Genomic DNA, 21,089 nt, shown 5'->3' with positions numbered 1-21,089 from the left:
ACTATAATCATAGACAAAAAGAATTAAATATAGACTGTCAGCCGTGCTGCGGTTACCATAGGTTCCGGCGCACACCGCTGTAGTTTACGTAGCGTGTACGCCGTAACTACATGGCGCTACAAGTGGTGTGCGCCAGAAGCTATGGTAACCGCAGCACAGCTGACGGTCTATATTTAATTCTTTTTGTCTATGCTATAATAGTCCAAGATGTACCAGTATTTTTGTTTGGTGTGATGATTGTCCAGAAACGCAAAGTGTGATTGAGTTGAGTATCAGCCATACGTTTTTTTTGTTGCTTACTATCGGGGAACCATTTTAAAATGTAAAGAACAAACCACTGTTAACTTTCACGTCAAAAATCAACGTTTAATACTGTTCTCAACTTTTAGCCATACAAATGACTTCTTACAGGTCGTCCGTATTAGTTGGGCAAGTCTTTTGAACAGCAGCTTGGATTAATTTCATATAGGTTGTACCTGCTGCCGGGAAGCACAGCAGCACTGTCTGAACAGCATTCAGTTTTATTATAAATAGTTATTTGTGTAACTAGTGGGCGAAGTGGCACTTCGTTGCACTCGAGAAAAATGTTTACGCGCGAGTCATAGGCAAGTGTGGAAAGTTTCTCGAGTGCAGCAAAGGCAGTTTACACTCGTCTTATACATTATATTTTTCCTACAGTTACTATAAATCATATAAATAATTAGTCTTTCAAACACTGCACGACATGTTTTTATGTTAGGTTGAATACAAACATTGAACAAATGAGGGAACGCTGCAACAGCTGATCGTAGTCGAGATATCTTTAAGTGTTGCCAACTTATTTTCAAGTGTACATGGATTAAGTGCATAATAAAAGCACACTATTTTGTGTTGTTTGGTTGGAATACTGGTGTGCGCCAAAGTAAGGCTTTCTGTACTATAATCTGTGCAAGGAAGCCGGCTTTGTCAGGGTGACTGTAGGAAATAGTTATTTGTGTAACTAGTGGTGAAAGTGGCACTTTGCTGCACACGAGAGCAATGTTTACGCACGAGCCTGCGGCTCGTGCGGAATGATCTCGAGTGCAGCAAAGGCCTTTTTCACTCGTGTTACACATTATATTTTTCCTACAGTCACTATAAAGCATATAAATGATTAGTCTTTCAAACACTATACAACACGTTTTTAGGTTCAGCTGGCAACACAAATGGTGCCCTAGAGAAAGTAGTACCCGCGGTCCGTATCACTCCGCTATTTTTCCTCGGCAAGAAATGTGCTCCGCGTTTTGAGAATATAGTTCCGTATGTTTTTGTAATTTGAAGTGGTTTCCGCACCAAAAAAAAAACTTCTTTTAAGGTATTTTCTTGTTTATTAATATCGTAGGAATGTTTTAAAAACGTTTAAAAGAAAAGTTCAGAAATACCGAAACTATAAACATGAAATGACAGGTTAAATCGTAGTTATAATAGTCAATCAGCTGCTTATAGTATTATTATCTTTAAGTGTTGCCAACCGATTTCCAAGCGTACACGGATTACGTACATAATAGAACCAAGCTGTTTTGTGTCGTTTCGTTGGAATCCTGATGTGCGGCAAAGTATAAACCGTACGGCAAAGTATAAATATGCAGCAATTAGCAGCTTTCTGTACTATAAACAGTACAAGGAAGCCAACTTTGTCGGGTGACTGTAGGAAAATGTAATTTTTATGACTGCTAGTGCCAATTGGGGTAGTGACTAAGGCCGACATTTTCTTTAGACACAGCTGTTCATTAATAGCTACTTTTCACCAGCCTAGTATTACAGTGTTTTAGTTTCACTAACAAGACTACAAGATCGTGCCACTCATATCCATTCATACTTGGCTTAAAATACCTACTTTGTATGGTCGCCATTTCAGTGAAAAGGTATTAAAGTAGTTGGATGGCTGTCAGGCTGAAAGGTTTTTAAAATTGTTAATATATCAAGGATGATTTCCCTCAGTATATGCTAGTATCACACAACTGTGGGCAAAATAATAACACAAACATAAAAAGAGTTATTTAATCATTGGTGACAAAACTAATACATAATAGTACATCAATGTTATACATTGTTAATTACAAATAGAGATGATTGAAATGAAGGTGGGGGCCTAACTTGTGCTGGTCATGGTCCTAGCCATTCTTTAACAGTCTGCCTAAATACCAAGTTTAAGACATAAATGAGTATTAAGCTTAAAACAATAATTAAACACTTAAAACACCAACATACATTAAATTAAATTTGAGAACATATTAACAAACATTTTGAATACAAGTACAAAACAATTATTACTTTCTTATTGCATGCTCGTAGTCGATTCTACGACTTCACCCGATGCTGATTCTATAAAAGCCTTGTTGTTGTCGGTAAACAAATAACAATAACCTCAATCATCTCTAATTTAAAAAAAATATTGTGGCATAGCCATAGTAAATGCATCTAACTTAAATTAACGTATTGTCAAAAATAACAGTTTTATAAATATTCCTATCAAGTAGTGATTAGTTTTTGTTCTAAGATAAAATCTGAGTAGGTACAACACATAGCTAGCGGCCTTTTAGCTGCCGTCCACAAGGCTCACGTAAATGCAGAACTTCAAAAGGAATGTTAATAAATGCTAAAGTTATAGGGTTTTAAAATCGATAAATACCTGCTTTGCCTAATTTATCTAATATAAATAGAGTTAAAAATACTACAACTAAATAATTCTTACATACAACTTTCATCCACTTAGTTCATCTAGTGAATGTGTGGTACGGCACAAGTGACAATGTAACAATAAATAAACAAACAAAACAGTGGAAGCTGCTGGAGCTGCTTGGTCATGATGGAGAGTGAGTGGACAGAGTCTTGCCTCAGTTTTAAGAGGTTTGACTGAATCGAAAAGGTGTTTTTATTCATTATAAAACTAATGTGACAAAATTCTGATTTGTTTTCACTCCGACAAATTTTTCTTCGGTGTCCGAAAGTCAGATCTGAACTTCCCACAGTCTCGGAAGGGTGTATGAAGTTGTGTATCTAATATAATCGTAGCTATGCTATATTAATATGAGTAAATATATATTGAGTAAATACGATTATATACATTTAATGGACTGTTGCCTACTGTCCAGTAAGTGTAGGCGAGTATGTACAGAGACAGAAGTAGCCTACAGGAAGAATCGTAACACGACACAAATATGTACAAGTCAATGCGATGGGCCGCTCTGTTTGTGCTATCGTCCGAGTCCGAGTGGTTTGTTACAAAAATACTCTTACAACGTTTTGAATACTGAGAAATAAATAAATTTTGTAAAAATTTCACAATCACAATAAATTCCAGAAAACTCTGAGTGAAATATAATCACAATTTTATTACACAATTTTTACTGGTAAATACAATCCATTACACATTAAAAGTGACGATATTCTTATGTCACAAACGTCAAACGAGGACTTAACAAAAAAGTAGTCGGTATTTACATGCCACGACGAATAAGGTTAAGATAAACAAATGGGGAAAATATGTTAGAGAGCGCACCTACACAAGCTGTCTGGACGATGTGCGTTACTATACAGGTTAGTAGTCAACAGTTACGCGACTGGACGCGTAGCTGCGGACACAACGTAATAAATATAAAATCATGCACATTAGTTACCATGTAGTATCTCATCGCTGAGCCTGAATATAAATAAAATTATATGGCGAAATTCAGGCATAAAACTCCCTGTTGGAATTCTTTGTGTACGAGTTAGCGGTGGGTGATCTCTTAGGCTCTTCTAGAGCGTACGAGCCCTCGTCTTTCTTGCGCATCCTGTAGACGATGAACATGACAACAAGGATGGCACACAGAAGTCCAACGACCGCACCTCCGATTACAGCTGCAACACAAAACAATCTTGTCATGTCCCAAAGTGACATTTTTGGTAAATGTAAAAGTGTAACTATTCCTAAAAAAGAGAATCTTTAAAAAAATAAAAATATCCCTGATTTTTAGAGTTGTAGTGAGATTAAAGATGGGGTTACTCATTGTAGTTCGATTTAGGATTGTTTTGTTGTCGTGTGCTCTGTTTCATAGGTAGGCGCATCATGCAATGTAAATATTGTTTAACTTGTTATTAGTTTGTAAGAAAAATTTTACTATCTATGTGCTCAATGTACTCATTGACATAGCCAGAGGCATTTGTGTAAATCTGGTGAGATAAGTTACGAATTGGATCACTGTATTGTGCCGTGCCCCAAAAGTGAAATCAGCACTAAGACTTAGACTTATCTTTATATATGCTTTAGCTTTAACTCGAAGAAGCTAACACCTGTCACCTTCTGTAACCACAGTTGTAATGCTAGGAAATGTCCATTAACTCAAGGTAAAACCTACTTCTACTGTTTATATTTTTAAACTACTCTGGGAACATATATTATTTTATTTCCCATTAAAAACCAACTTAATTGAATTTTTTTCACTACATATTAATTCATAACAAACGACTACGTAAGATAAGTATTGAGGTTATGAATTTGAACCTACCAGACATAGTCGTAGAGACACATAAATTGGAACTTAAATATAACAACTACAAGCTAACTGCACAACTGCTGGTGAGTCACTGTTTATCTTTGGTGACAATCAAGAGGATAACATTATCTGTCAACTCAAAACTGTCATTTGCATATCTAGTATTTATCTAGTCTTTACTGTGGAAGTTAATAGTGTGTAAATTTTTACTTTTTTAATTAGCATTGTAAATTTGTTTATTAATTAGGCCTACTACGGTATGATTTATGAATGTTGTCTGAAAACCCATAACCAAGTTGTTAAAAATTTTAGAAGATTCTTTACATATCTCATAAATACGCTTGTATCACTTTTCTTTTCAGGTTATAAAGAAATTTTGTGCAGATAAAAAAATTGGTTTACACCCTAGATTAAATTATTGGGATGTCGTACTGTTAAAAAATGGTGCTGCCTTTAAAAAATTCAAAAAATTCAATTTGCAACATATTTTTATTAAATTTTTGTAAATTTGAAAACTACTGATGCTAGCACATATTTTTGTTAGCACACATACCTTTTGCAAGCAACAAAATATTTCTCCTGATAATTTATTCCACAAACTGTACTAGTCCTTGAAATTACATTGAAACAAGTATCATTTCAGGATAGAAAGCAAACAACAGCATACATAAAATAACAGTAACTTTTTAATATTTTTTATCAGTTTGGGGAGGGGGGGGGAAGGTTAGTTGACATTTAATCTTTGCAATGCTCTAAAATAGTTTATAAATATGAAATAGGACCCATTGAAAAGGTAACAATGAATTGGTGTAACACTGTTAGGAAATAGACGACCTTGACCTAGTGGCTGATCACTGATAATAGAGACTCCATGGTCGGATTAATTCTGCCGTCACATTCATCAATATTTACTATTTTGCCTACTTACAATGTTAACCTATTCAAAACATACCACACGAGTTACGTTCAACTAGTTGATTCCAATAATGCCAACTTAAGTTCACATTTCACTGAACCATACTGATAAGTGGGGCTTTCAACTGCACAATATAGCATTTCTCCTTTTACCAAAGGTCAATTTGTAACTGACTGTTTGAGGTAAAACAGACACCAATTGTTATAGCTTCTTTAACACCTGTTGAAATATTCGTAACAAGGATTAATTGATTGAATATTGTATTAACTTGCATTTTCAATCCTATTAAGAAATACTAAATATGATAGGTAATAGGAAATGAAATAAGATTGAGAACGTCAGTAAATGCAATATTCAACACCTGGATATAGATTATTTACAAGGTAACTTAACATAATCCATTGTTTACCTGCAAGAATACCAGGCTGTGCAAAGAATGAAGTTGCTCTTTCTTCATGCTTGGCGTTCATGATATAAACATCATTACCAGCAGCATTGTTGTCGTCATTATTGTCGTTATCAGCATTATTATTGTGGTAGGGACTGCCGATTTCATTTTCATTTATCGAATGGAGATTAGTCTGAAAGAAACAAAATTACTTTTTTAAAGAGCAAACACCAACAAAATTTAATTTTAGCTTAATTTAGCTTTTACTGTAAATCCTGTTATATCTAAATTGAGCTATATTAGCTCAATGACATTTTTTGGTGGGTAGGGTACTTCTGTTACAAAAGGCCTGTACAAAATGTAAAGAAAATTTTTGCATGTGGGCTCATTTTACTTACATATGCCAGCATCCTCTACTCCCTAAAATACAATGGAATATCCACAGGGTGGAAAAAAGTCATAGGACGGTTAAATATTTAATAAGTGATAATGATAAAGATATAGTTTCAAAACGTAGTACACAGTTAAAGCTATATATTAAATACGCTAGGCATATTTTTGTCATAATTGTTTTGGAGTGGTGTTGCTACCGATCACCATGTTCAAGGTGTCGTTAGAAAGGTCTTAGCCATCAAACAAAAAAACTTTGGAATTCCATCAGGGCTCTGCCTCAGTGGCCTTCAAAGTTCCCATGTTATTCTTAGGGAGAAAATGTTTGTTTATATTTAAACAGATGAATACTTTCAAATTGACAGATGGTTATACTAACATTTTGCACAAAATCAAAACATAACCAAAAAAACGTTCGACATAATGGAGACTATAAGACGTTGACCAGGACGGCCAATAGGAGGAGGCCGACGAACTTTAACTGGTAGACGCGAACGAAATACAAATAATACTATTGTCGTTGACAGCCAAATACAGCAAGCACCCTTCCGTGCTGGGTTTAAATGTGCTCTCCAACAGTCGCCAGAGGATTTCACATTCAATTTAGGACTGTTGGATAATCGCTGTATAAGCTGTTGATTTTGGAAGACAAGGAGGAGGGTAGGACTAATTTGAAAACAGAAGAGAGGAGATATTAGATGAGTGGCAAATGCATTGGGAGCAGAGTGTTCTATGTTAACGTTTTAAAGGTAAACGTTTGTATTTATACCTAACATCAGAAAGAGACTGGAACAAGATTAGAAGATGGGCCATTATGAAACGCAGTTTGTCACAGGACATTGAAAATTTTAAGGCGATTTTGTGAAGATTTCACCAGGTGGAAGAGGAAGTATGTAGATGAGGAGAAATAAAAACCACGAGTCACGTATTTATAAATTGCTCACTTCAGGAGACAAATAGGTGAGAACATGAATATGTCTTGGATAAGATAGGCCTAGAGATGAGAAAATAAAATTTGATGAGTGACAAGGAAGCAATTGAGACGTTTAGAAAAGTAGCTAGGGAAATAGGAAAAGACAAAGGATACATACAGGCATTACAATTTAAAAAAGAAACAAACAAAAACTAAAAAAGAAAAGGTATGAAAACTTGCCCATGAAGGGGAGAGGATAGGTTAGAGCGAATCTCAATGATCCCTATCGCTCAGGGCGGTATGGGGAAGGGAGTCGTGCTGGCTTTTGGACACACAATGTGTCTGGACACCCAATGCAGCTATGAGTAACACTATTTACAATAAATGTTGATTATATCGATCTATTATGTACATCTTTAGTATTTCCATAATCTTTTAGTCGAATATTTTAAAGTCATCAGAAATTATGACTGTTATTCGTTTTAAAATAACGCCTGTAATACTTAGCAATTGCTCGAATTCGAGCAACAGGTACCGTACACTAGTCTTTTTTAAATTAATCAGTGATGTGCAACCTCCTCAGGGGGACAGCCCCCTAGGCAAGGGCGGCTCCAGAGCTTAAAATGATAAAATAAATCTAAAAATTATAATAATCTAGCGCACCAGCAATTATTTCTAGAGTCCATTTTCAAAGGTCCAGTTATGCTGACCAGCTTTCTTTATAATGGTTTAAATATTGATTAATTGTAATTTAACAGCTGTTTCAAGAGTTGGATGTTTGTTTGTTTGACTACATTCAGCTTGTAAACAAGAGACTAAAAAGTTTTTGAAAATGTATTTTAAATACGCTACTTATTTAACAACTGTGACCTGATTGAAGTGGGTAGATCACTCTTTATAGTGTACTAGCTGAACCCGGCAGACGTTGTCTTGCCTTTGACTGTTTATAATCCCGCGGGCTTTGCCCCGTTTAACTTCTCAATTTTCAAGATGATCTCGTTCGCATGGCTCAATCACGTCCTGGTTGAAGTTCGTTCGCTACGCTCACTCACCTTTAGGTTGGAGCTCGTTCGCTGCGCTCACTTGCCTTCAGGTTAGCTCGTTCGCTACGCTAACTCGCCTCCAGGTTGAAGTTCGTTCGCTACGCTCACTCACCTTTTGGTTGCAAATTAGCTGTTGTCATAAATTTAAAAGAAATAATAGTGCTGCACCCTGTTGGTAATCCTTGTAACTTTAATGCTATTGAACATCATAGAACAGAACCAACTTGTTTAATTGAAACAGCTGTTAAGATTCATTAATTCCATTTCTCATAAGGTTAACATGGGAAACTCCAGAGCCACTGGGGCGGAGCCGATTGGATGGATCACGAAATTGATGGTGTATAAACCTATTCCATGACATTCTACACGTATGTACCAAGTTTCGTGGCAATCGGTTCAGCGGTGTCTGAGTTTATCACTGCCAAACAAACAAACATACAAACATCCTCTTTTATACTTATAGATATCTAAAATCAAAAAATGTACTGTCAACCAGTCATTCACCTAATAACTTCTCCAAACAAAAATGATTTTAAAAAGGTAAAAAGGTCATTGCACTGGATTAATTTCGACTCGGAAACAAGTTATGGACAAATGCACAATTTGCGTAAAAACACTAAAAACATAATGGAGCAGGTCTGTGTCAATATTTATTAATTTTGTATGTGCATAGTCCGTAAATTTCCAATGAGTAGTACTACTAATCATTTGATAGCCAAGAGAACAATTGTCACAAAACACTGGATTTGAGATAAAAATACAATCAAGAAGCATGAGTAATTGATAACACCGACTCATAGCAAACAATAAACACTGAAACACTGTACCAATCTGGCCACACGTTACACTATCAAATTTGCATGTTACGAATACTAGGAAAAAATTAACTTTGTACTTTATATTTTATTTTGAATTCTTCTGATAAAATATACATCCTCAATGGACTTAGGAAACCATAAGATTTAATGAAGAATTTGTATTAGCTACCTGATACTTGAAACCCCCTATTTAATTCAATCTCGATAACCTTAGTTGAGTTCTGTAAATTTCTTGTACCGGTATGGTATCTAAAGATGAAGCCCAGTATTTTTTATCAACTCAGAGTTAAAATCATGAACAAAAACCTTGGTTAAATCTAAATTCATCAAATGACTGGATTTCAAGTACAGTAATTGTTTTTAGCATATTTTAAAAATCTAACAGAATCAAAAAAGTAAAAAGAATTGGGTCTATGAGGGTAAATTAAAACAGTGGAAACATTTGGAAAAGTTGTATAAAGTTCCTTTTGGATTTTTTTAAAAATCTATGTTTGTTACTGGAGTTAAGTTTTAAAGCATTTATAGCTTAGTTTCTTAGGTGATGAACCAGTACCGCATCAAAAACTTACTCAGCTAAAAACCCCTCTCATTTAGTGTTTTAAATGCCATTGAGTTTACACTCGGGTAGGTGCCCATTTGATTATTCCCAAAATGTTCGCTTTCGACCCGGAACACATCACTACGATGTGTCAGTTTAATATGAGACAAATATCAGAGCTTATCAGTTTGATATTAGATCACCAATGTAAACATTACAAGCCGGGTTACCTTACACAACACAGGTTATTTCTGGCCTCTGATCCGGCAATGTACACATCAACTACCTTTCAACAAAGGTTATTTTTGCTCTCCAATGCAAGCAACAGGGTAATAGCACTTCTTTCCGGCCAGAGGCATATACAAAATAATTTTACTTAGTTTGCCATTTTTAGGCACAACAAACAAACAAATTATGCTTCCAACTAATTTTGGGCCAAAATAATTGTATTATTAGTATTTACTTGCAAATATATTATATTGAAGCCACATAAAATAGTATCAATAAATAGAGTGCCTAGTGCCTATAAAGAAAAGTAGAAAGTTATTTAGTTTCACATCGCCCTATAGATCAAATAAAACATACATCCAAAGATTATATTAATAGTATTGATACATATATTTAAATTTATAGAGGCTATTTACAGCTATTTTTTATGGCTATTTATAGCTGGTAAATGTATGTACAGGGTAGGAAAAAACTCCCGGAACGGTTAAATATTTCAAAACGTAATCAGAATAGAGCTACAAAACATGGTACAAAGTTACTGGACATTAAAATCATTTTAAGACATTATTCAATTATACGCTACGGTACCCCTTGAGGAGGACGCTCACTTGGAGTCTAGTCAGAAGAAAATTATAAATGTAAGCAGAGGTTGAAATTAAAGGCATGTACTCGTAGATTACAGTGCTGCAAATTTGAGCTCAAACGGACAACCGAGTCAAAAAGCAGTCGTTCAAAGATGTCTAGAATCTGAAATTTTGAATCATTGAATGGCTGCCATTTTTTACTCAATTGTTCTTTTGAGCTCAAATTTGTATTCTACTATTAAAGGACCTTTAATGATGTGCATATCAACCTATGCTTACATTTTATATTTTCTTCTGACTACTAGCCACCAACCCCTGAGGAGGTAGCGTATCACTGAATAATGTGTTAAAATTATTTAAATTCCCAGTGACAGTGTACCAAGCTTTAAAATTTTATCTAGCCTACATAATTTTATGGAAATATTTAATTATCCCAATCCGACTGTTTTATACAAAATATGCAGACGATCTGAGACGTGTAATGCCGATTAAGAAGTTATTTGTTTAGGTATATTTTATGAGAAAACATAAACAATCTGAGTAAAATAATGATCATTAAACATATACTCATCAGAATAACTTTTGGTTTTGATTGGTAAATTCGTTGTAAAATAAGGAGTTTACAGTAAAAAATGGCTGAATAGGATAGTAAATTGCCCATAACAAAATACAAAAACCTATGGAGATTAAAATATTTAGATAAAATCTTATATGGGAAGTCAATTTTTAATCCATGTGTAGATGAAGAGACATGAATCAAACTGATAGCAGTAAAATTGTCAATCTTGTGAGAAACATACTTTCCCACTTATCTGGAATTTCTTGGAGTGTTCGGACTCCTTATCTACATTGTATTTGCCTTATTTTAACTGTCAACTATAATTTTAGTTTATCTTATTTTAATCTGTATTTCCTGTTATTGAAAAGTACATTAAAATTCAATTATGAACAATTTTTATTAGTTTTCAAATGTAAGGTTTAGATTCAAAGGTTTGCAGAACACTCTCTTAACTGACCCTCAGGGGGGTCGTGCAGTTAAATAACCAATTAACTTAATTAAAATGGTCAACTATGTAACATTTTAAAAAACTGTGTACGTGCATATACAGTTTACTCTTGGTAATTCAAACATTCAATAGAACAAAATAAAAGCTCAGTCCCTAGATAATCTTTTGACATTTCAAAGTGTTACCAGAGTATGCATTTTGAAACGCTTGATATTTTAAAGTTCTAGCAGAGGGCAGGCCAATTTGGAATACAAAGTAATTTGACATTTAATTTGCAAAACCATATAATTTGAAGGGATGGAAGTGAATTTATAGATTTATTTGTATAATAACAGGAAATTGTATACATTGTTAGGCACAGTTTCTGGTTAGCAGTGTTTGCTCATTGGAAAAGCTGCTAAGTCTAGGCTTTTTACTGTATTAATATTAAGTTGGTTGCTGTATTTAATTAATTAAAGTTGCTAAGGGTAATACCATAGACTAACCAACACAAGTAGGCTTCTCATCCCATTGTAAATTTTGAAGCTTGTATTTTGTGTATCATTCCGATGACACTAATCGTTAGTATTGACAAAATTTAGTTTCTATTATTTGAGGGTTATTTCATAATTTGTACATTACTGTTTGGTTATATAGCTAGGGGACAAGTTATTGTTTACGATTAGATAGTTTTAAATGGTCAAACGGGGTTTTAAATGACAGAAATAACAAGAAACAAATTGTAAACAAAACACGACCTCTAACGTGCATCCGACAGAACTTACAATAAAATTGGCTTCAGCTGTTTCATACTCTAGGATGAGAAATCTACTAAGGGAGTATCTATATATATAAAAGGCAAAGCCCTCACTGACTCACTCACTCACTCACTCATCACTAATTCTCTTACTTCCCATTTACCTAGGAGGCTGAAATTTGGTACACTGATTCTTTAGGCATTAAATAGGAAAACTAAGCTGTTTTTGTTCTGATCGGACTCTCGGGCTCCGCCCCAGTGGCTCTGGAGTTTCCCATGTTAACCTTATGAGTACTCATATTCAAATGGAATTAATGAATCTTAACAGCTGTGTTTCAATTAAACAAGTTGGTTCTGTTCTAAGATGTTCAATAGCATCAAAGTTACAAGGATTACCAACAGGGTGCAGCACTATTATTTCTTTTACATTTATGACAAGAGCTAATTTGCAACCAAAAGGTGAGTGAGTGTAGCGAACGAACTTCAACCTGGAGGCGAGTTAGCGTAGCAAACGAGCTAACCTGAAGGCAAGTGAGCGCAGCGAACGAGCTCCAACCTAAAAGTGAGTGAGCGTAGCGAACGAACTTCAACCAGGACGTGATTGAGCCATGCGAACGAGCTCACTTATGAAGTTAAACGGGGCAAAGCCCGCGGGTACAGCTAGTGTTTTATATATGGTAATACTATATCTTCAACTACATTTGGTTTACTTAAAAAAGTCAACTCACGTTATCAGTCCTGGTGATGGGAGGTTCCTTGACAGGTGGAGGGTCAGGCTTGTCAACGACAATGGTTCGGCCACCAACCGTGTTGCTTCCTGTAAACACACAACTTGTCAATATACAAAATATTGACCGAAACAGTAAACTATTCAGTCTGTAAACATTAGTGTTCCTTAACGATAGCCTACACATAATTATTGGCTTACACAATAATAAAATGCTAAATATGAACAAGCATGTGTAAAAATGTTTTGGTCGACAGGATTCTTCATCTTGATATAAATATAAATTCAAAAAGACTCTCTCTTGGCATCTTTCCCTGAATTCAAATAGGCTAAAAAACTACCTACTGTTGGGCCCCCACTTCAACCAAAAAAGGTATGGTCAAATAAAATAAAAGGTGTATCAATGCTTAATTTATAAACTGCCTATAAAACTGCAAATGTACACATGATAAATTATACATCTTATTTTAAAGTTTTTTGTAGAAGAAATAATACCTAACTGACGATCAGCTTAAATAAGTGTACATTTGAGGCATGAAATTTCAGCAGATTTACGGTTAGTAAGTTTTATTTCTTCCATTAGGCTTGGCTACTATATAAGATATTCATTATAAAGCTTCCTTGCCAAAAAAGTTATCCGTTATGACTTTTTAAAAGCAGAACCTACTATTGTTTGGAGAAATCTCCCGAAAAGGTTATCATATCTCTCAGTAAACACTCATCTTTACCTTTAACTACCCTGGTGAGATGGCGATGTAGTGTCAACTAATGTTATTAAGAATAGAATGTACAACATATTATTTCTCTATGGTTTATTGTACATTGTTACTAACTGTAATTGATCTTTTAAAATAAATAATAGTTTTCAAAGGTAAAATTAGTTAGTGCAAGTATTTTATGCATGTCCAATTTCTTGTTTTTAATAAGAAACTGTATTGATTTTTTTGATATTTATGAAAATAGAGCATAGCAAATTGTTGGCAAATAAGGACACTTGTTACTCGTTGGGTTTGTAATTGGGAAAATTATTTAATTTTTTTTTCATGATTTGTATTTAATTTGATTGTTTTATAATCATTCTTGCTATTCACCACATATTCTACACCTTGAGTCCACAAAGTTTATCTCCAATTATTCAACGTACCTGAGCCAGGATCGCTGCCACCATCTCCGTCCTCGTCATCTGGACCGAAGCCTGATCCACTAGACTCCAGGTCATATTTGATCTCCCGATTACCGGAGCCCTCTAACGCCTCGTCATCAATATAGATGTCATCTTTCGACGACGACGTAGGCTGCCAAAGCTGCTGTTTTGGAGGCTGTGATAGTTTTTTCTGTAAAGTAAATTTTATATATAGGCCTACTACAATAAAAACTAGGGGACTATTATAAGCCAACCATATTAGGGTAGTAATGCAACATGATTGTATAAAACAATGTAATAGAAGAAAACAATTACGTATTTTGAAAACAAGATATACATTTGGCATGCTCATTACACTTGCTACACCGTTGGGGAAAACAAAAGGGCAAAAGAGAATTTATAATTCATTTTGGAACAATTAACCATGTAATAAAAAAACAACAAATACCTAACTTAAACGTTTTTCAGATCAAAACATAGATCACAAAGGAAATATTAAATTTCACTACAGTATATTTACTTTTATTTAGTAGGCTAAGTTACAACGCTGTTATATATATATATATATATATATATATATAATTTTTTTTTAAGTAAGGTTTATCAAATTTGTATGTAGGCTAAAAGAATGGACAGATTTATAAACTATTTAATCAATTTAACTAAGGACATAGTGAATGTGTGTTTCACAGAATAATAAATAGTCAATTAGTATGAGGAAATTCATCATTATATAAGAAGTCATTAAGGATTAATGACACCTTTGACCGTATCCTTTAGATAAACTAAGATTATTTGTCCATGTTTGTAAATTAAATACCCTAAGATAATGTACCAATTTCTAGTGTCTATTTAATGATAATCAACGACAAATTATCAGCAAAAAACAAACAAAAAGTACAGTTAGCAGATTTTATGCAAAAGAAACAAGAAAACATAACCATGATAAAACAGCCAAATCAGTAGGCTGTATTGTCATAATTCTTTTTTACTCTTATACCGGTACTATTGTTACAATATTTATTTCTTATTTAAACTTAGTACCAAGCATTAAAAATTAATACAACAACTTTTTTTTATCCAATCCATATTTCCCTTACATTTACACTTTTTACACAGCTTAGTCTGCACAAGTTCTGCCCATGTAGACTTTTTCTTTCATTTTTGAACTGATGGTATTTTTCTTTTATTCTTTTTTTATCATATTCGCTTTTATTTATTAGTTATAACTTCTAGGCTGAGAAGTATGCATGAGCTAAGTTTATTTCTTGTTAAAGAAATTAAGAAAAAAATGTCATGATATGCCTATGTATTTGGTACAGGCTAGGCTATATTATTTATGGGAAATAAATATGTACATTTCATTTCATTAAAAAATACGGTTTGCGAGATACTAAGTAGACCTAAGGTAATGTATGCTAAGTAGGCCTATCTAAGTATGAGTAATGCTTGAAAATAAATAAGCCTATTAAAGTGATTTTAATAAGTATAAAATTAAGCATATATAGGCCCTACATTTTTTTCTCACACAGCGCACTAATATTTGCAATATAAAAATGGTTTTTATGTTACCTTTTTGCGTCAAACGATCCGTGTGTAGTTAGTGCAACTACAGATGTTTCATGCCACTAGGGCTTATCTTCAGGTTGTCGGTAGAACGTTAAATAAAAAAGCATTCATTCATAGATGAACTTGTCGAGATAAATATGTCTATATACACGAAATACACAAAAAACATTTAAATGACACGAATTTACAAACTTGGCCAATGTATTCAGCAGAATTTAGTAGGTAGCCTAATTTAGATCAGCGCAATCTGTAGTAGGCTCACATCAACTACAACAATCATGATAAAAAAGCTGGCAACAAATTTAACATGGGTATGGAATGTCTAGTTGTATTGATAGTCAAAGGTTCTACCGACAACCTGAGGATGTGCCCTAGTGGCATGAAACAGCTGTAGTTGCACTAACTACACACGGATCGTTTGACGCAAAAAGGTAACATAAACCATTTTTATATTGCAATTTACGATCCAGAGGCTTACCCACTATGTAATATTTGCACACACTGACTAAGATCAAAATAGACTAATTAAGTTACAAAAAAAAGAAGCAATCTCAAAAAACACCACTAAACCGTTAATTAAGTTAGTTAACGACTTCATGGGTTTAGGGGGGGGGGGGGACTTTCTGCACTGAAATACGACTGGCCCGTCTTCCTTCCAATTTACAATGTGGCCCATAGGGTTGTACGTACAGTCCCCTGTTCTAAGGCCTAAGTCAACTTACTGTTTTGAGGAACACTTTAGACCAATATAAGTATTTAAGTACCGGTATAAGTTTTTAATATTTAGAGAATTATAAGTTACACATATTGTGTTAATATGCTTATGCAGTCAATCATTACTGAATGATATTTTAAGTGGTTGCCTAGGGGTTCCTTGAAATCTTGACATAGCCTGTATATTTTATATTGGCTGTTACTATGCACAAGCCAGTGCATGGAAAGTATCCAGCAAAGCAAGGGCCAGTAGGTAAAATTCAGTGGTGGGCACTATGACGCTCACAAGTAGGCCTATAGCGCAGGGAAGTTGTCGAAGCTTAAGACTTTAGGGCAAACGGAAAAGGTTTTATGACTGGGATGCTCTTGAAAAATTGAGGGTTTATAAGTTACAGGTTGGCTAAACATTTTCCTAATGAATGTTGTATGTATTCAAATTAACAAAATTCTAAGTTAAATGACACCTATATTTTAAGCATCGATAAAGCATAGATATATAAACAAAAACTGGTTTGGTATGTAGGTCTAATTATTGCGTAAGTAGCCTATAGCTACAATGGTTAAAAATGTACCTAGTTTAAAAACTTATGTCCACTTACAGTTTTTTCACGCTGAATCCGAAAATGCAATAAGTTTTTGTTAGAAAGGTTCCTAAGTTAAGTGACCGATAAGTACAATTAAATCTATATCTATAAAAGAGGAACTATGTATGTATGTATCTGTGTTTGTGTGTATATAGGCCTACGTTATGGACTCTGAAACCCCTCGACAGATTGTAATGAATTTTTCAGGCATTTCATTATTAAGCATCTTTCAAGGATGGTTCGAGTAAAGTTTGGTGCAGATCTGTCAAAAGGGCTCTACCCCAGAGGGTTTTAAGTGGGCCAATGTCAGACTTTTTGATCTAGACAATGTTTACAAATAAATATAATTTAAAAGCAGATGTTTACTTTCACCGACTGTTTTGTAGGTTTGAATAATCACAACATTCTGTATTAGCATTAGTCATGATTTGAAATAGTGTCACAGTATTTCTACAGAGTGCAGCACAGAAAACTATTTTACTTTTGAATAAGTCCAAATGTATTCAACCCTAATCGCAGCACACCTGTGCACTTAACAACGTTTAAATTCCCCAATGTTAAATATTAGAACATAAAAACCTTTATCAAAGTATTATAAAAAATAAAAGGGATGACAATCTTTCCACACAATATAAAAGGCAAAGCCCTCACTGACTTATTCACTCACTCATACTAATTCTCCCACTTTCCATTTAGCTAGGAGGCTGAAATTCGGTACACCGATTCTTTGGACATTAAATAGGAAAACTAATTAGTTTTTATTCTGATCGGGCTTACGGGCTCAGCCCCAGTGGCTCTGGAGTTTCCCATGTTAACCTCATGATTTTCCATATTTAAAAGGAATTAATGAATCTTAACAGCTGTATCAATTAAACAAGTTGGTTCTGTTCTATGATGGTTTCAAAAGCATTAAAGTTAAAAGGATTACCAACAGGGTGCATCGCTATTATTTTTTTTAATTTATGACAACAACTAATTTGCAACCAAAAGGTGAGTGAGCGTAGCGAACAAACATCAACCTGGAGGCGAGTTAGCATAGTGAACGAGCTAACCTAAAGGCAAGTGAGCGCAGCGAAAGAACTCCAACCTAAAGGTGAGTGAGCGTAGCGAACGAACTTCAACCAGGACGTGATTGAGCCACGCGAATACTTATTGAAGTTAAACGGAGCAAAGCCCCGCGGGTACAGCTAGTAACTAATAAAAAACTTTAATCATTTTTTAGTTTCATTCAGTAATTCATATGGTTGTAATTTGGACAACGTCCAAATTCTAGGGCAAATAACACTTGGAGGGGAGGAAGGTTTGTGGAGTGGAAACAGCTGTTAAGTCAGTGCATTATAACCTAAACTTTACTTTCCTAATCTAACCTAACTTTAACACACTTAATAAGGTACCTACAGTCACAGATCAGCATAAAACCCGACCTACCTTCTCCATATGTCTAGAGTAAGAGCTAACTTAATTAAGTTAAGTCTGCAAATGAATCCTTTAGAACAATTTGATTCCATGGCGCACGAAGTCGAGTATGAACATAGGCTATGTTAGCCTATGTCACAGTCCACATCCCGCCCCCGTCCAGACCAACATAAGCTATTACCATGCCTACCGCTCAATGAACCTTAGATTAGTAATTTTTAACTTAAGTTTTAACTTACAGCCACTTGATAGTCTTTCCGACAAAAACTGATTGCATTTCCGGATTCAGGGTGCAAAATCCGTAAGTAGACATATCAAAATTAGTTACCGTACATATTTAACCATTTTAACTTTGCTAGGCCTAGGACGGAATAAGTAATTGCAAGAGGTTTATGAAGTTACAATGCAATGCTTAAGTTAGCCTAGAACTTAAATCTTGCAACATTTATCATTTTTTAGGCACTAATTTAATCGATTTTGGTCAAAGATTAACTTATAAGTTAGGCTAGTCTAAGTAGGCCTATGGTAGGCTAGGCCTAAGCTTATATCTCTAGGCATAGGCTTAGGCTTCGTAAGATAGTTAAAGCAATAATTGATAATTTTATCTCATAACAATGTTTTGGACCACAGCATGTGTACATAAACTTAGGCCTAGGCCTACTAAGTTAGCCTCCTAGATAACTTAAAGGCTATCAAGTTAAAAGGTCATATTAACATTTTATTAGCCTATTTACATTAAGCCCCAGTATCACAGCTGAAGCCATAAACAAAGGCTTGACAAAGCTTAATATGTAGTGCAATGAATAGTAACACGCATTTAATAACAAGGTTACGAATTTATATTCAGACGGTGAAGTGCACCTAAACCAACAATCTCTGCAGTGCACCACAGCATAAAGAAACATCAATGGAAAGTCAATGTACTGTATTTATTATGCCCAAATACTTTTGACTCCTCTATCACTAAGGTCAGAACATTAGCTGTTGTTTGATTTAGCTTGGTTTTACTGAGCTCTTTTGATTCCTTAAAGGAAATAACCACCTTTATTATTACAGCAAAATACTGTTTGACATACAATACAAAAAAGGTTATGTAGAAAATTACTTACGTCTTCCGCTGTCGTATGTGCGATTCCAAGGAAAATTAAAATACAAAGTGATAAAAAGTTCAACCTTAAATACATTCCAAATTGAGTTTAGTACCGAAGTACTAAATAGCTACAAAAGATTAGATTAATTTAAAACACTTCAAAACTAAACATAAACCTAACACACCTCAAAACATTGATCAATGAAAATTCTTTAGAGATTTGGTCGTGAAGTGAAGGCTGGGTACTGGGCACTACTTTATGCAATTGTATTAATGCGCAGCCACAGCCTGGTTGTCGAGAATCGGTTAATATTTCATCCGCACCGTTCTGGATTACTATAAGCAGTTCTTAGTTATTCTGTACCGACATAAATATCATTTTTATTCTGATTGTCAACTTTACATTATGTTATAAAATATTAACCTTTACAAAAGTTGTTGTGTAAGTTGAAAACAAAAACCCTTGCCGACAGACCGCCACTTTCTTTTGTACCAAACATAAACAAGGTCTTACTACTTTTTAAAGTCACCCTCTCATTATTATTAGGGATACTCTTATGTAGTGCCTAATTTATGAAAGTATATGCATGCACTCTAGAACCACTACCAACTCCCCAGGGTTATTAACCCTTCAGCAATTCTTATATAAGAAGTTTACCTTGCATAACGTGATAAATTTATTAAGTAGGTCTATCTTATTAGTTTGTTTTCTACGACAATGACATTTTTTATGCTGAAAAAGGGAACGGTCCAACCCCTTAGCCTTGTTACTTACTGACGGCCTTTTTGTTTGACATCATCATTTAATTCATAGCACAATAATAACAAGTAGTGTTATAGCACAATAGTAACAAGTTTTACTTCAACTGCATACAAGTAAAAACAAAGATATAGTTATTCTCGGCGATTTTAACCTCAAGTTGCAGAATAAAGACGATACTCAGGTTAAGAACCTAATCAACATACTAGGATCTCACAACATAAATTTTATCGACACACCTCATACTAGAATTACAGCGACATCAAAAAACTCAATAGACGGATGCGCCTCAAATCTCAATACTTCCCAAATAAATGCAAAAACCAGCCAAAACAACCTTTCAGACCACGAATCTATTGTATGTAACATAAAAAACTTTAAAACTCTCTTAACAAAACCATTAAAAAAAATCATTAGGCCTATCTCACCTCAAAATTTAGAAGAAATAAAAAGGAGACTTAGTAAAGAAACCTGGAGAGAAGTGTATGAGAGTCAGTCTGTGGAACAAAAATACAATAATTTTATCAACATTATAAGAAGAGAGATGGATGAAATTATGCCAAGAACTCAAAAAATATTTAAGCCTAAAAATAAATCATACTTCTGGGACGAAAACCTACAAAAACTGAAAGCTGTCTTAACAACATCACAAAACAAATACAATACCACCGGACGAGAAGAAGACAAGCAGACCCTCACCATCCTAAAACGTACATACGACCTGGAAATCAAAAAGAAAAAATCACAACACACCCTAAACAAAATTTCTAACTCAACAAATCAAAGCAAGGAGATATGGACAACCATAAATAAGGAAAGAAAGCCTAAAGAGCACACACGTAAAAATCTAACCATCGAAATCGATAATCAGCTCATCGACAATCCCAAAATTATAAATAATGCCTTAAATTCATACTTTGTAGATCAAGGAACACCCGATGATAAAAACCCAAGCACCACTCCTACATCACTCCAACAAGAACCCAAAAGCTATACCCATAACCTAACAACTTTCAAACCGATAAACG

The 21,089-nt window shown here is 34.4% G+C and overlaps 1 protein-coding gene across 1 annotated transcript; it reads right to left on the bottom strand.

The window, feature by feature from the left end:
- Positions 1-2,005: 2,005 nt before the first annotated feature.
- Positions 2,006-19,544, bottom strand: LOC128990831 (syndecan-like). The gene is made up of 5 exons (XM_054413441.1): positions 19,321-19,544; positions 13,929-14,118; positions 12,786-12,874; positions 5,822-5,993; positions 2,006-3,861 (listed from the first exon to the last, which is right to left on the bottom strand). Exons 1-5 carry the CDS (start codon positions 19,393-19,395, stop codon positions 3,692-3,694), a joined length of 696 nt encoding a protein of 231 aa, XP_054269416.1. The 5' UTR covers positions 19,396-19,544; the 3' UTR covers positions 2,006-3,691.
- Positions 19,545-21,089: the final 1,545 nt, after the last annotated feature.

The sequence above is a fragment of the Macrosteles quadrilineatus genome, unplaced genomic scaffold (genome assembly GCF_028750875.1).
Source record: "Macrosteles quadrilineatus isolate MER2022 unplaced genomic scaffold, UCM_ALF_1.0 Scaffold_3__2_contigs__length_128488019, whole genome shotgun sequence".
Classification (NCBI taxonomy): domain Eukaryota; kingdom Metazoa; phylum Arthropoda; class Insecta; order Hemiptera; family Cicadellidae; genus Macrosteles; species Macrosteles quadrilineatus.
The sequence above is the reverse complement of the archived record's forward strand: the minus strand, read 5'-3'. Positions and strand labels throughout refer to the sequence as shown.

What these genes read in the sequence shown, in the direction of transcription:
- LOC128990831 (XM_054413441.1), bottom strand. Translation starts at nt 19,395, where the DNA reads ATGTATTTAAGGTTGAACTTTTTATCACTTTGTATTTTAATTTTCCTT. An exon ending in CCATCACCAGGACTGATAAC is followed by an intron (nt 5,994 to 12,785) that starts GTGAGTTGACTT and finishes TGTTTCTTTCAG; the next exon opens with ACTAATCTCCATTCGATAAA. An exon ending in ACAGCCTGGTATTCTTGCAG is followed by an intron (nt 3,862 to 5,821) that starts GTAAACAATGGA and finishes TTTGTGTTGCAG; the next exon opens with CTGTAATCGGAGGTGCGGTC.